The sequence below is a fragment of the Rhinopithecus roxellana genome, chromosome 6 (assembly GCF_007565055.1).
Source record: "Rhinopithecus roxellana isolate Shanxi Qingling chromosome 6, ASM756505v1, whole genome shotgun sequence".
Taxonomy (NCBI): domain Eukaryota; kingdom Metazoa; phylum Chordata; class Mammalia; order Primates; family Cercopithecidae; genus Rhinopithecus; species Rhinopithecus roxellana.
In genome coordinates this window covers 145,104,628-145,119,969 of record NC_044554.1, presented here as the reverse complement: position 1 = coordinate 145,119,969, position 15,342 = coordinate 145,104,628, and the positions used below count along the sequence as shown (strand labels likewise).

The window sequence follows — 15,342 nt, the reverse complement described above, 5'->3', positions numbered from 1 at the left end:
CTTCAGACTGTCATAAAGATATAACATCTGTGAAAAGAAAGAGGGGAGGAAGCAAAACTAGACATAAAGAGCACTAGACTGTGCTGCAGATACAACACTGTCTCAGTTAATACAAGAAACAGCTATAGCACAGAGCTTTTCTATTAGAAGAGTCTCACATTGGGCAAAAATGGCCAGGTTTTACTACTATCACCATGCTCAGTCATTGGCTAGAGACTCAGTGAGAAGAGCATGTCTTCAGCTTGAAAGTTGCAGTGGATTCAGTAGCTGTTGCAGTTGAAGGCAGTCAGCTAAGTGCACTCCTTAGAGCTGAACAATTTCTTCCTAGAATAGAGATCTGAGCATCGCACCTCTACGGATGCCACATTTTACTCTTTGTGCCATGTGATTCACTTCTCTATACAAGTGTTGAGTGTTGGACCCTTCGAAGTTCAGTTAGTCTCTCTTCCTGAGCGAGAATTTAGAAGAGAGGTGTTAGTGGAACCAACTATAATCCCATTACTGCAGTTCTTGAAGTTACAGTTGGTACTCCTTGTCTTCCTTTTCCACTCCGTATTCTAAAGATTCCCCAATCTGGCATCATCTCTGCTGGTCTTGGGAGCTTACCTAGTGATGTAGCTCAAACTAGCTTTCTGGAGAAATCTGAGTCTGGTGTAATCATATCCTCCTCAGTCAACGATTGAGCAAGGGAGAGCCAAGAGGCACCAAAGTGGATCATCGGAGTTCGCTACATTTTCCTCCTACCTCCTCCTGCTTATCAGAGGATGACGGCTCCTCTTCCTGCCTGCTCATCCCTGGAAACAACAACCCAAAATGTCCACCTGGCACCCATAGCTTATGATTCAACAGGACCTTTGCTGTCTTGGTGGATTATTTAATCATTTTTGAAACTCAACAACTCTAACTATTAAGTCCTAAATTTGATTTTCAGATTTTTCTGTTCTCCCATTGCAGGAGATAAGAATCTTGGCCTTCACCGTTTTTAGAAATTATTAGTTAACTGATTGCAACTTTTCACTATTTTTCATTAGAACATCATTGCGGTTTATTAACAATCAGTCAATATCATTATCCTTTGTATCCTCCACATTTTTATTACATCACCCAGTATAATCCCCTCCACTCAAACATCTTTCCAGTCATCCCAGTGAAATTTTTATCAAATGCACCACTTCTTTGTGCCAGGGACTATCTGTGTTCCATCCACCATCCAGGATGAGGTTCTCAGCGTCAGCCACGGGCAGGGAAGGTGGGGGTAACCCAATCCCTAAACCCCAAGTTACTACTTACTTAGAATGCTCCCAGTAACAACTATCTCCATGCAGAGCCTTCATGAATAAGATACTAAGACTTAAGACGAAGTGAGGAATTCAAGAGATTTGGGAAGGATGGAAAGTGGCATGGTAAATCTTGAGAAATATAAAGGGGAAATAAACAGAATTGACGTGGGTGAAGCTTGAGGCCAGAATATGAATCTGATATTTGTAAAAGGAAAAAGGGAAGGAATCAGAACTAGACAAGAAGAGTGTCTAGTGTGTTGCAGAGCTGAAAAAAGTCTCAGCAAAGAAAACGGGGAGATCTGGAGCAAATAATATCTTTGGAGAAGTCCCACATTGGGCAGAAATGACCAAGCCCTAATAGTCCTTTTCTGTTGGGGCTGTCCAAAAAGAACATGGTCTAGGCTTGAGTTCTGTATTGGCTCTCTAAGGCACTGCAATAGAAGCATGTTAGCTAATTGCAATCCTTGAAGCTGAAAGAAAAATCTGAGCAGTGCAGTTCCATGGCTACCATTTGGAACTCATATTCTAGTGAAGAAAATCAAAACGAACCAAGTATATATGAAAATATACATTGTGCTAGGTGGTTTGTGTGCTATGGAGAAAAAAGCAAGGCAAGAGTATTAGGGAAGGTAAGACAGAGGAGGAGAGTACTAGTTTATATAGGGTGGTAAGGGATCACCTGATATAATATAGAAGGCTTCTCTTATAAACTGGGATTGTCAAGGGACCTGTTTATCAGAGTGATGGAAGTGATAGAGTGAGATATGTGAATATCTGAGAAAGAGTATTACAGTCAGAGGAAGCCGAAGTGCAAAGGCATTGAGTCAGATAATATTTGAGAAACAATTGGCTGGGTGCAGTGGCTCACACCTGTAACACCAACACTTTGGGAGGCTAAGGCAGGAGAATTGCTTGAGTCCAAGAGCTGCAAGAATTGCTTCAGTCTGAGAGTTTGAGACCAGCCTAGGCAACATGGTGAGACGTCATCTCTATAAAAAATAAAAAATTAGCTGGAAGTGGTGGCACGTGCCTGTGGTCCCAGCTACTGAGGAGGCTGAGTGAGAGGATCGCTTGAACACAGGAGGTTGAGGCTGTAGTGAGCCATGTTTATACCACTCCTGGGTGACAGGGTGAGACCCTGTCTAGAAAGAGAGAGAGAAAGAGGAAGAGAGAGAGAAACAGAAAAGAAACCAACATAACTAAAATGAGTGAGGAGAAGGGGAAAAATGAGATGTGTTCTCATAGGTATTAGGGTGTAAAAATAGTGTAATATGTAGCACCCTGTAAGACATGATGATTACTTTTACCCTGAGAGAGACAGAAACTTACTTAGAGTTTCCACTTGTCTGTCAAATAAATATATTAAACTTAAGGTGTTCAAAATGAAACGGATCTCCTGATCTTTGCCATGCCCCAGATCTCCTCTTCCTGGGGTTTTTCTTATGTTAGCTGATAACAACTCTTTCTTTCCAGGTACACAGGCCAAAACTTTGAGATCATTCTTGACTCTTTTCTTTTCTTCACAATCTACATACAATCCATCAACACATCTTGTTGAATTTTCTTCAAATTGTATCCGGGTAACAATCCCTTGCTATCACTGCACCCACTACCAATATGGGTTACTGCATAGCCCCTCATCAGGTTTCCCTCTCCCTCCTTGTCTCCCATAGATTCTATTCTCAACACATTAGCCAGAGGGAATCCTTTCAAACTGCAAGTAAATGGTCAAAAGTTTCCAATGGATTACATCTTAATCAAAGTAAAAGCCAAGATCCTTAAATGGCTAAAAAGGTCATTCATTGTAATACCCTGACTCCTGTTACCAAACTGACCTCATCACCTAGTATCCTTCTTTCCCTTCATTTTTTTCTGTCATAGAGGCCTTTGTGATGTTCCTCCAATATCCCCAGCATCCTTCTACCTTATCTTCATTGAAATGTCAGTTCTTTCTGCCTGGAAACTTCTCACCTGATATGCAGTTAACTAACTCCCTATTGCCTTTGAGTATTTATTTGAATATCATACTTCTTCTTAATAACTTTATTTAAAATAGGAACTTGCCCCCAAATTCCAGCACTCATCCATATACTGAACAATTTCTCCCATGGCACTCACCACCTTCAACACAATAACGAAGTTTTTTATGCAGATACCTATTTTGTTCACTGATTTATACCCAACTCTTAGATCAATTCCTGGATCAAGGCTTAGATCAAGCACTTCATAAGCATTCAATAAAATTGTTTTGAAAAAAATTGTATAATATATTGTTAAATTTACTTTGCAATAAACTTACCGTGTAATAGGATAACATTATTCTAATTTGTTATATGTTAATGCAAGTAGTATAGTAATGTATATGAATTATATTTTTAAATTTTACTTTCTCATTAAGTGGGAGTACCTCTTAATAAACTAGGCTCAATCAAATGAAACTGCCCATTTTATAGGTTAAAAATGGATTGAATTTGTCAGTTTCATGTGTTACAACTTATACTAATACTTTCTTTGCATCATAAGTGAATAGTATAATAGCAAAAATGTTTGAAAAAATATTAAATCACAAAATCACACATATAGCATTTAGTCTCCAAATATACAAATAACTCACAGATTTAAGGATTAATGCAAAACCTAATAACATTTATTACAAATAAAAATCACAATTAAAAATAATATACCAAGATGTAGTATAAGAAATGAGAAAAAAAATTATTTGAACATAGTAGTTTATAGCATCTGGGGGGATATTTTTTTCCTTTATACCTCTCTAATTTTCCACCTTTAGAAAAAGAAATAAAGAATTTGGAGAGGGTTCAAACAACAACCAGTGTAAGAACTAATATAATTGAAAATTTGAAAGAGAGATTTATCCCAAAGGCTAACTGAAATGGAATTATTTCATAGGAAGAGAAAAAACCTGAGATGAAAAAAGTAATGACATATTTTAAGCAGTTTTTATAAATGATAGTTTAAAATAGATGTAAAGAAGCATATCTATCTGCTTAATCTTCGAATCATCTTCCAGATTTTTGGGTGCCAGCAGAAAGCATATCACTTTAATAAAGAGATATGAGATACACTAGAAGTATACTCCAACCTTTACTCTGTATTTGAGAGCTACAGCTCTACTCTACAGGTCACACTAAGTTCCAGTTTTCTGTGGCTCTGCCATTCCCTAAGGCAGGTGTAAGCAACCTATGATCTGAGAGCCAAATTCTGCCTTTCTTCCACTTTTGTAAATAAAGTTCTTAATAGCTACACCCATCAGTTATGTATTGTCTATGGTGTTTTCACAATACAATGGCAGACTTGAGTAGTTGTGGCAGAGAACACACAGCCTGTAAAACCTAAAATATGTACTATCTGGCCCTTCACAGAAAAAAACTTTCCAAATCTTGCCATACAGTGATACCTTTTGCTACGTGGCTAATTCTAGCTCACTACCAACATTCTCACATTTTAGGCAATAGTAAGAAGGCAACAAAAGCAAGCAGAAGGCACATCGTTTGCTATCCAAAAGACCAACTTTAACTTGCACATATCAATGCCACTCATCCCCTTGGCATCAAGGTAGTGGGGTAAAAATATGCCACCTAAAATATGTGGGGGTGGTTCTATTACCAAAAGGCAGAAAGAGTAAGTAGACCCTGAGGAACAACGTGCAGTCCCTGCCAGATTATCTGTGGCACAAAGAAGGTAATGTAGGTGGACAGGATAAGCAGTTGCCTACATCGTTTAGTTTCTCAATATTAGACAATGAGATTAGTTCATCTTAACAAAGAGAAGCACTTCACACAATAAAAGGCTGCTCCATCCAGTAACTTTACCTCTTCCTTCTTTCCTCATTCCTAATTAAATGTAAATTGCCTACATAATATTTGAAAGAGTAGATCATCAGATTTGGTGTTTCTTGTCAGTGATTAAAAATAAGCATTCAGACCGGGCGCGGTGGCTCACGCCTGTAATCCCAGCACTTTAGGAGGCCGAGACGGGCGGATCACGAGGTCAAGAGATCGAGACCATCCTGGCTAACACGGTGAAACCCCATCTCTACTAAAAAATACAAAAAACTAGCCTAGCCGGGCGAGGTGGCGGGAGCCTGTAGTCCCAGCTACTCGGGAGGCTGAGGCAGGAGAACAGCGTGAACCCGGGAGGCGGAGCTTGCAGTGAGCCGAGGTCCGGCCACTGCACTCCAGCCTGGGCCACAGAGCGAGACTCCGTCTCAAAAAAAAAAAAAAAAAAAAAAAAAAAAGCATTCATTCTCTGCACTGGTAACTTTAAGGTGGTATGCATACCTCCTGTGCAGAGCTGCTTCTTGTTACTCTCTAACAACTCCGTGTAACTTCAAAGACAGAAACTACAGATTCAGTTGTTTTAGGAGTATTTTTATATTCTATTTTCACCTCCCCTAACCCATGTGAGATACATACATACACATAAATCTAGTATACACTCAACAAATTCATATTCACTTATATTTTTCATGGCCTTATCTTGGCAAGTATCCATATTAGGTGTACCAGGGTACCAGGGAATATGGAGATAGGATCAATAAATGGGACAGGAGTGAGAAAACTATAGCCAAGGGCCAAGTCCAGCCCACTGCCTAATTTTGTAAGTGAAGTTTTAGAGAACACAGCGATGTTTATTCATTTACACATTGTCTGTGGCTCCTTTTTTTACTATAAAACTGAGGTTGAGTAGTTGCAACAGGACTCATGACCTGTACAAATTAAATTATTTACTCTTTCATCCATTAAAGAAAATGTTAGCCAATCCCTAAACTACAGCATTCTAGGGAGTCCTTATTTTTATTTGCACTTAGATTATAATTAAAATTGCAAAAAATTAGTTGGACTATAAGCAAGAGTTTTTGAACTATAAGTATAGTTCAAAATATAGACAAATCCTAAAATTGATTTCCTTTTATATTTGAATTCTTTTCTTAGCACTCCTAAGAACAGAAAAAGTTCTCATTTAGTTTGGAAATATTTTCATAAAATGAGTAAGTTTAATTAAAAAATGATAGTCTTTTCAATAAATGTTTCTGGGTCAATTGAAAACCAAATAAATTTTGATCACCACCTTTATTACTCATACCATACAAAAGTCATTTCTAGGTTGGTTACAGTTCTAAATGTTAAAGAAAAAAAGGGCTTTTAGGAGAAAGCGTAAAATAATATCTTCATGATGCTAAAATATGTTAAGATTTCTTAAACGTGACATAACACTAAGGAGTAAAAAATGATAATTTTGACTACACTAAAAATAAGAACTTCTTTTCATCTAAAGATATTAAATCATTCATACTTCCTGATTTCAAAATTTACTACAAAGCTACAGTAAACAAAACAATGTGGTTCTTGCATAAAGACAGGCAAATAAACCAATGAAATAGAATAGAATGCCCAGAAATAAACCCTCACATATATGGTCAAATGATTTTTGATGGGGATACCAAAATCATTCAATAGAGAAAAGATAGTGTTTTTAACAAACAGAACCAGGAAAACTGCATATCCCCATGTAAAAGAATGAAGTTGGACCCTTACCTAACACTATATACAAAAATTAAGTCGAAATGGGTCAGGACCTAAACATAAGACCTAAAACTATAACCTCTTAGAAATAAAGAAACAACAGTAAAAGATTTACAACATAGGATTTGGCAGTGATTTCTTAGATATGATACCAAAGGTACAAGCAAAAATAAAATATAGACAAATTGGACTTCATGAAAATGTAGAACTTTTGCCCAGCAAAAGACACCATTAACAGAGTAAAAACACAACTTACAGAATGAGAAAAGTATTTGCAAATCATGTATCTGATAAAAGATTGATATCCAGGATATATCGAGAGCTATTTTTACTTAAATATACATAAAGAAACAATCAGTATTTTTCTCAGAATACTTTTCAGACATATACAAGGTTTCAAAATGTATAATACATAAAATAAATCATAGAAACTTTCTGTCCAGTAAAGGTCTTGCAAAAAAAGAAGTAAACAACCCAATTCAAAAATGAGTGAAAGACCTGAAGAGACATTTCTCAAAAAAAAGATATACAGATAGCCAATAGGCATATAAAAAGATCCTCAACATCACTAATCATTAGGCAAATGCAAATCAAAGCTATAGTAGGACACAAACTCACACCCGTAAAGGTGGCTACTATCTAAACAAACAAACAAACATAAAATAAGTGTTGGTGAGGATGTGGAGTAACTGGAACCCTTGCACAGTGTTGGTAGGAATGTAAAATGGTAGAGCCACTGTGAAAAACAGTTTAGTGGTTCCTCAAAAAATTAAAACTAGACAGCAGCACAAATGAGCCTGAAGGATATTATGTTAAATGAAATAAATCAGACACAGAAAAATACCACATGGTCTTATTCATATGTGGGTGCCAAAAATGTTAAACTCATGAAGTGGAGAATGGAATTGTGGGTTTTCAGAGTCTTGGAAGGGTAGTGGGAGGGGAGGATAGAAAGAGGTTGGTTAAAGAATACAAAATTATTTTTTAAATTAAAAATAAAATTACCATATTATTAGCAATTCCACTTCTGGGGACACATCCAAAAAAAATTGAAAGCAGGGTGTCAAAGTGATCTGTGGATATCCATGTTTATAGCAGCATTATTCACAATATCTAAAATCTGGAAGCAATCCAAGTGTCCATCAACAGACGAATGGATAAACAAAGTGTGGCATACACATACAATGGAATATCATTCAACCCCCAAAAGAAAGGAAATTCTAATGTGTGTTAAAATATAGATGACTCTTTAGGACATTGTGCTAAGTGAAATAAGCCAGTCACAAAAAGACAAATACTGTATAATTCCACTTGTATGAGCTACCTAGAGTAGTCAAATTTATAGAGACAGAAAGTAGAATGGTGGTTGCCAGGGGCTGAGGAAAGGAGAGGATGAGGAGTTACTTTTTTAATGAATATGAAGTTTCCATTTTATAAAATTAAAAGAGTTCTTGGGAAGGATTATGGTGATGGTTGCACAATATTATGAATGTATTTAATGCCACCGAACTGTACACTTAAAAATAGGTAAAGTGATAAATTTTACATTGTATCTCTTTTACCACCCTAAAAATTGGAAAAAATATAAATGAAATTTTTAAATATACCATAACGAGAGTGAAAAGGAAAGTCACAGAGTTGGGAGAAGATATTTACATTACATATATCTGACATGGAACTTATACACAGAATATTTATACAAATCAATTTTTTTAATTAGAAAAATCCAAAAAACAGTGGAGCAGTACTTTATTAAAGAGTCAGTAACTAATTGGCCAACATGAAATGGTGCTCAATTTTACTTATCATCAGGGAAATGTAAAATAAAACTGAAATGAGATACTCATATACATCTTTAAGACAGCTTAAACTAAAAAGATAGAAAACTGTAAGTATTGGTGAGGATGTGAATAAATTGGAATATATACCATTTGTGACAGTGTAAATTATTACAACCATTTTGGAAAACAATTTTATAGTAACCATTAAAACTGAGCATATGCACTATAAAGACACATACACACGTATGTTTATTGCGGCACTATTCACAATAGCAAAGACTTGGAATCAACCCAAATGTCCATCAGTGACAGACTGGATTAAGAAAATGTGGCACATATACACCATGTATGTTCGTGTCCTTTGTAGGGACGTGGATACAGCTGGAGAACATCATTCTCAGCAAACTATCGCAAGAACAGAAATCCAAATACCACATGTTCTCACTCATACGTGGGAATTGAACAATGAGATCACTTGGACACAGGAAGGGGAACATCACACACCAGGTCCTATTGTGGGGAGGGAGGGGAGAGGGATAGCATTAGGAGATATACCTGATGTAAATGACGAGTTAATGCGTGCAGCACACCAACATGGCACATGTATACATATGTAACAAACCTGCATGTTGTGCACATGTACCCTAGAACTTAAAGTATAATTAAAAAAAGAAAACTGAGCATATGCATAATCTATTCCAATTCTAGGTGTATCCCAAACAGGAAAGGATAAATGCGCTCACTAAAAGATAGGTACAATAATGTCTATGATACTTCTATTTGTAGTAACTAAAAATTGGAAACTATCCAAATGTCCATCAACAAGAAAAGGAAAGAACAAATAAAGAGTGGTATATTTACATAGTGAAATACTATTCAACAATGAGAATGATATGCACAAATTGTATAAATAAAATATTGACTGAAAGACACAAGAGTATACAGAATATAATTTATTTTTATAGAATGTTCAAAAATTGGCAAAAATTTCAGAAATCAGATAGCAATACCTTGAGGAGTCGTTAATGACAATATGGGCAGAAGATTGTAGGGGAGGTCATATGGGATGCTTGTAATTATTTTTTTCCGTTTTGTGTGCTGGTTACGTGAGTGTGCTCACTTTGTGAAACAGTCTCAAGCTATAAATTTAAGACTTAACTGTTTTTACATTACCTCAAACTTCAAAAAGGCATTCCATTTCTTGATTTGGGCACTGGCTTCATGGATACATTCACTCTGAAAATTCATGAAGCTGCACATATGTAATTTGTGAATTTTAAAGTATATACACTGGACTTCAAAAAAGTTTACCTAAAATATGAAACGAAAAAAAAACCCCACAAAATTAATGGATGCATATTCTTCTATCTCTAAATCAGCCATGGTCACAGCCATACACAATTTGAAATTGAATAGGAAGAAGACAGTGGTCTCTTCTCCAGGTTAGTGGAAGGAGTACTTCTTATGCCTTTCTCCTACAATCATCACAGACATCTACCTTTGTCATATCTTTATTATTTGCCCTTAAAGTTCATGTTTCCAGAATAACAGAGGAAGGGACATGAAAAAGGAAAGGTAGGGTTTTTAAAATTGGGGGGATTTACATATTTGCTTTACTCCCTGGAGGTTTGTTTATCCACCTTTCTCTGCTTAGCACCCTTAAACCCAGGCTTCAGCTCATTCAATAATTATGGGTCATTTTTTATTCTTGGTCATTTTTTTCTTTGATTCTGAACAGTTTAATAGTATAAACAAAATGTTTTATGTCTAATGGGAATGGTCAATAGAAATAAACTAGATAATCAAATAAGCAAAACTGATTGTCATTTCATAATCATTTCTTGAAATTTTTTGAGCAAAATTTGTGAAGGAGTTCTCAAACTTTTTATAAATACCTCCCTATAGGTCACTGAATAACTGTATACTATAGGCCTAGAACACAAGAGGAATCAAGGTTGAACTTAACTTCTTTTAATCCTCAGTTGAGTTTTTAAAAAATATCTCTCCCTTAACTTTCAAATCTAGAAATGAAAATAATGATTCCTTCCAATAGGATGAACTGTAACACCATTGGTACTTTATAAATTTACTGATTTTGCCACGTATATTTACTGTGGAACCAAATACCCACAAAAGTCTTCTAAAAATAAAATGACCATTTCACAATAAGCAGAGAAAAAGAATTTCAGTTATTCCTATAATTAATTATAATTGTAAATGAAATAACTATAATTGTTAATTTATATAACTAATAGTAATTATACATGAAAAACCTTCATAACTTAGATTTTAACATTTTTTGCTTTAATTATATTAACATGATAACAACCTTGTAAGATAAACAGAAATTAAGGTGGTATAAACAGAACTGTTTATCCTGGGATTTTTATGATGAAATAAAAAAGAAAATATTTTAAAATAGTTACTGTAGGTGTACCTATCAGGATATTTTAAAAGTTCCTAATACTTTAATACAAGTATTTCAACCCAATTCTGGGCACTGGTTCCATTACTTTTACTACAGTTCCTTTTGAGATATGATTATTGAAATCTCCGTTCTCTGCCAGGTGCAGTGGCTCAGGCCAGTAATCTCAGCACTTTGGGAGGCCAAGGTGCGAGGATTGGTTGAGGCCTGAGCAAAATAGTTAGACCTCCTCTCTAAAAAACAAAACCTTCAGCCTGATGAGGTGGCCAGTGCCTGCAGTCCTAGGTACTCAGGAGGCTGAGGTGGGAGAGTTTCTTCAACCCAGGAGTCTGAGGCACAGTAAGCTATGATTGTAGCACTGCACTCCAGCCTCAATGACTGAGTGAGATTCTGTTGAAAGAGAGAGAGAGAGAGGGAAAGAAAGAAAGAAAGAAAGAAGAAAGGAGGGAGGGGGAAGGAGGGAGGGAGGAAGGAAGGAAGGAAGGAAAGAAAGAAGAAAGGAGGGAGGGTGAAGGAGGGAGGGAGGGAGGGAGGGAGGAAGGAAGGAAGGAAGGAAGGAAGGAAGGAAGGAAGGAAGGAAGGAAGGAAGGAAGGAAGGAAGGAAGGAAGAAAGGAAGGAAGGAAGGGAAGAAAGATACATTTCCTTGGCTAAAATCATAAAGGAGTTTGGTTCAATGAAACTATCTCTTTAGTCTTGTGAAAGCTTCTGACCCCCATTTTCTGAAATTTTAAATTTAAATAGCAACCATGGTTTCCTTCATTAAGTTTTCCAATGTATTATATGGTGAAACTAGATTCTCAGTTGACTGAGGTGTTTAATACACTTGCAAATAGGTTGTAAATGAATAAAAAATAAGTCACTGAGAAGCATTTAACATAATTTAAAAATCAACAATAAATTTGCCCAATATTTAATAACACATTAATTTAAACAAAGGTTAGAGAGCATGTTACTACTTTTTTGAAACAAAAATCAGTTCTCCCATTTACCAGCTTCATAGCCACTGTTGACAATCCTATGAGTTTTTATTTTTCAGCCTTCCCTTTGAAAGAAGCTTAGCAAAAATCAACTAAGTAATAACCAAAGATCTATTTTCATTAACATCTTCCAGGATCACAAATTTCAATTATTCTCTGCCTGAGTTATCACAATGCAAATTGGAGAATGAACAGTAAACACAAGCAAAAGAAGATAAAATCTATTAGAAGATCCAGAGACACCAGACACAAATGCGTTAAAAGAAGAAGAATTCAAAGTTATACTGTTTTGATTACACAGAGAGAGGCTAGGAAGAAGAAAATGAATTGAGATTACCTGTTAGAAACAGGCGGTTTCTGGTTTCTGGGAGCTGTCCAATGTACTGAGTGAAACATCTTAGCCACAACTTACCCCCTTAATACGGACTGATGTCCTGGGCGGTTCTCTTTTGAATCGAGATGTTTCCACATTCATCTTTTTAGGTTATTTCTTCTAATCTACCTTTAAAATTATCTTCTAATCTGTCATTTTGACCCAATGGGTCTTTTAAATAAATCTTTACACATTACTGAATAATTAAGTAAATATAGTTATTGACAAACAAAGAAAAAGGACCCTTTTGTTAAAATATTAGGGATACTAGAGATAATATAAAATGAGTAAACTCTTATTTTTATTATGCCAAATTTAAAATCTCTTTCTTATCTCAACGATCTAACGATAGTCAAAAAGCTCCTTTAAATAAAATTCAATAAGTCATTGTTTCTGCTCTTAAATCTTACTGTAGGACAATACAAATCAATGAGGAAAATAAGCCAGATGGAAGTGTTAGGTTTTTTTCTTTGTTCAGGAACAAACACTCGATCTGCAATTTAAAAGTCCGAAGACTCCTCAGCAGAGGGTGAACTGATTGACTCTTTGGCTTATCAAGGGCAAATCGCATTTCTGAAAAGAGCTTGAAGTGGTTTTGTTTGTGGGGAGAGTTTGCTTTGTCCCCCACACTGAAAAGTATACAGCAAAGCCCGAGCATAGAAAATGTCCTGAGCTTAAATTTGTCATTTTATTGCCGTCATAATGTTTCCTCTTGGAATAAAATCCTCTATTTTACATGAGCAGGAGGTAAAGGTAGGGAAAGGAAAGTCAAGTATCTCAATTGTTAGGCTGATTGCATCCAAACAGACTTTAGAAGTAAGGGTTTGTAACGTGGCAGGAGAGCTGTTTGCGATGCCCTGGAAAGAAAAAGAAAGCCGGTTCCAACAGCGACTCTGGGGAATGCACTCTTGGCCCCCCTGCCATGCTTACTTAAGCTAATGGAAGGTCTTGCCTTTCAGCAGCCGCTGCACTGGGATACCAGACAAACAGCTCCCCTCGATCCCAGGCAGGCAGGGCCCCTCTTCAGGACATCATTAAAAGCACATGCACTTGCTCCACATCCATTGGCAGATGGTGGCAAGATTCAAGACTCCTACCCTGAAGTCAAGGAGAAGCCATCGCCGTGGAAAACATCCTCTCTTTGAAAATCCAACACGAAATTAAAGAAATACACGAGATAAGGAGCCCGGAGAACATTAGTTGGCTGCAGGGGTGAAGACAGACACAAAAAGCACAGCAGGTAAGAGCTGGGGGTTGTTGCCAACAAGGAACTGTCCCGGGTGGCGCAGAGAAAAGGATCTCAGAACTGGAGGCCTTTCCCTTTGAGTCTTCCATGCGTGCTCAAGCTTGTCATCTTCCATAAGCTTCGAGAGAAGGGACTTTGTCAGAGCATTTCTTATCGGTGCGACTAATCCTGTTATCAGCTCGGTTATAAATATTTAATGTTCCCTGGCCCTTCGGTGATGGTGCCCCATCAGATTCAAGGCTGTTAAGAATCTCCATCAGCAGCCTCGCCCCTCCCCGCGGAAAACCGATGAGAGGCAGGGCCAAGCCGAAGCGATGGCGGCCTATCCAGAGAGCTGCGTGGACGCTACGGTGCTGGACTTCGTCGCAGACCTGTCCCTGGCCTCCCCGGGACGCCCTCTCCTCTGCCACTTCGCACCCGGGGTCTCCTTTGGGGATCCAGCCCTTGCGCTCCGAGAAGGAAGAACCAGGAGGATGGCGCAGTTTGAAGACGGGGACCCAGAAGAAGAGGAGTGCGAAGTGGACCAGGGGGACAGAGAAGAGGAGGAGGAAGAGGAGCGCGGGAGAGGCGTCTCCCTATTAGGCCGCCCCAAGAGGAAAAGGGTGATCACCTACGCCCAGCGCCAGGCCGCCAACATCCGCGAAAGGAAGCGGATGTTCAACCTCAACGAGGCCTTTGACCAGCTGCGGAGGAAGGTGCCCACGTTTGCTTACGAGAAAAGGCTGTCCCGGATCGAGACCCTCCGCCTGGCCATCGTCTACATCTCCTTCATGACCGAGCTCTTGGAGAGCTGTGAGAAGAAGGAAAGCGGCTGAACCGGGTGGGGAGAGTCTGCCCTTCCTGGTCTGGTAGTGCTGGGGTGTGTCAGGACCGGGTACTGGGTGAGGCTAAAGGGCCAGGAGGGACGCCCCAAGACAGAACGTCTGGCCTTCTGGAGGTCGGTTTCGAGATTGTAAGATCCCCAAAGCCCCCGAGCAGAGTGGCTGTTGTAGAGTTCATATCTATGCGACTGCCCGAAGTGAAGTCGGGGTCAGGGGCTAGCCGGGAAGTCAGAGCGCGTGAGGATGAGTCGGGGCCGTCCAGGCTGCTCCTAAGAGCTTCCGTGGGCTGGGTGGGAAGAGAACCCTCCTCGCAAATGGCAGACTTTGGAGCTTCTATAGAATCTAGCCTCTCCACTTTACTTTTTTTTTTTTTCCATAGAGATAATAAAGTAGAAATTCTTACTTTTTAAAAAGCCTCAAGAGTCGGTGGTACGCCATCCCCAGCAGGCGCTCCAGCAGGCGCCTGCGTGGAGGCTCTGGAGCAGACGCCGCGAGGGTGCGGGGATGCGAGTTTTCTGGTAGCCAGAGGGTTCTGTCTGGTCCTCAGAGGCTTGTCCACGAACTGAGGGAAGGAAAAATGGAAGGCAGAGCAGTCGAGGGGAACTGCTGACAAAGTGGGACCTCTGAGAAGGAACACCCTTGCTGTCTTCCATTCCCTCTCCCTCCCCTCCCTTCCTCTCTCCCGCGCGCAAGCCCTCTGTCTTCCTTTCTCCCTCTCCCTCTTCACCTAGTTAATTCCAGAGGGACCATAGCTTCTTGTCCCAGGGCCTCAGTGGTGTTCATTCAGTGCCTTAGCCAGAGTGCAAATCTACGCTTTGCATCTTAAGTGCAGCGTCAGCCTTCAGGCCGCAGGCCAGAGTAAGGGACGAGTTCACTCGGGTCACTCCTGGGT

At 38.7% G+C, this 15,342-nt stretch overlaps 1 protein-coding gene across 1 annotated transcript; it reads left to right on the top strand.

Moving 5' to 3' along the window:
* The first annotated feature begins 13,890 nt into the window (after window positions 1-13,890).
* FERD3L (Fer3 like bHLH transcription factor) lies at window positions 13,891-14,518 on the top strand. The gene has a single exon (XM_010358703.1). It carries the CDS (start codon window positions 13,944-13,946, stop codon window positions 14,442-14,444), a length of 501 nt encoding a protein of 166 aa, XP_010357005.1. The 5' UTR covers window positions 13,891-13,943; the 3' UTR covers window positions 14,445-14,518.
* The last annotated feature ends 824 nt before the right edge of the window (window positions 14,519-15,342 follow it).

Bases quoted from the DNA above. Each gene is read 5' to 3' on its own strand.
- FERD3L (XM_010358703.1), top strand. From the start codon at position 13,944: ATGGCGGCCTATCCAGAGAGCTGCGTGGACGCTACGGTGCTGGACTTC.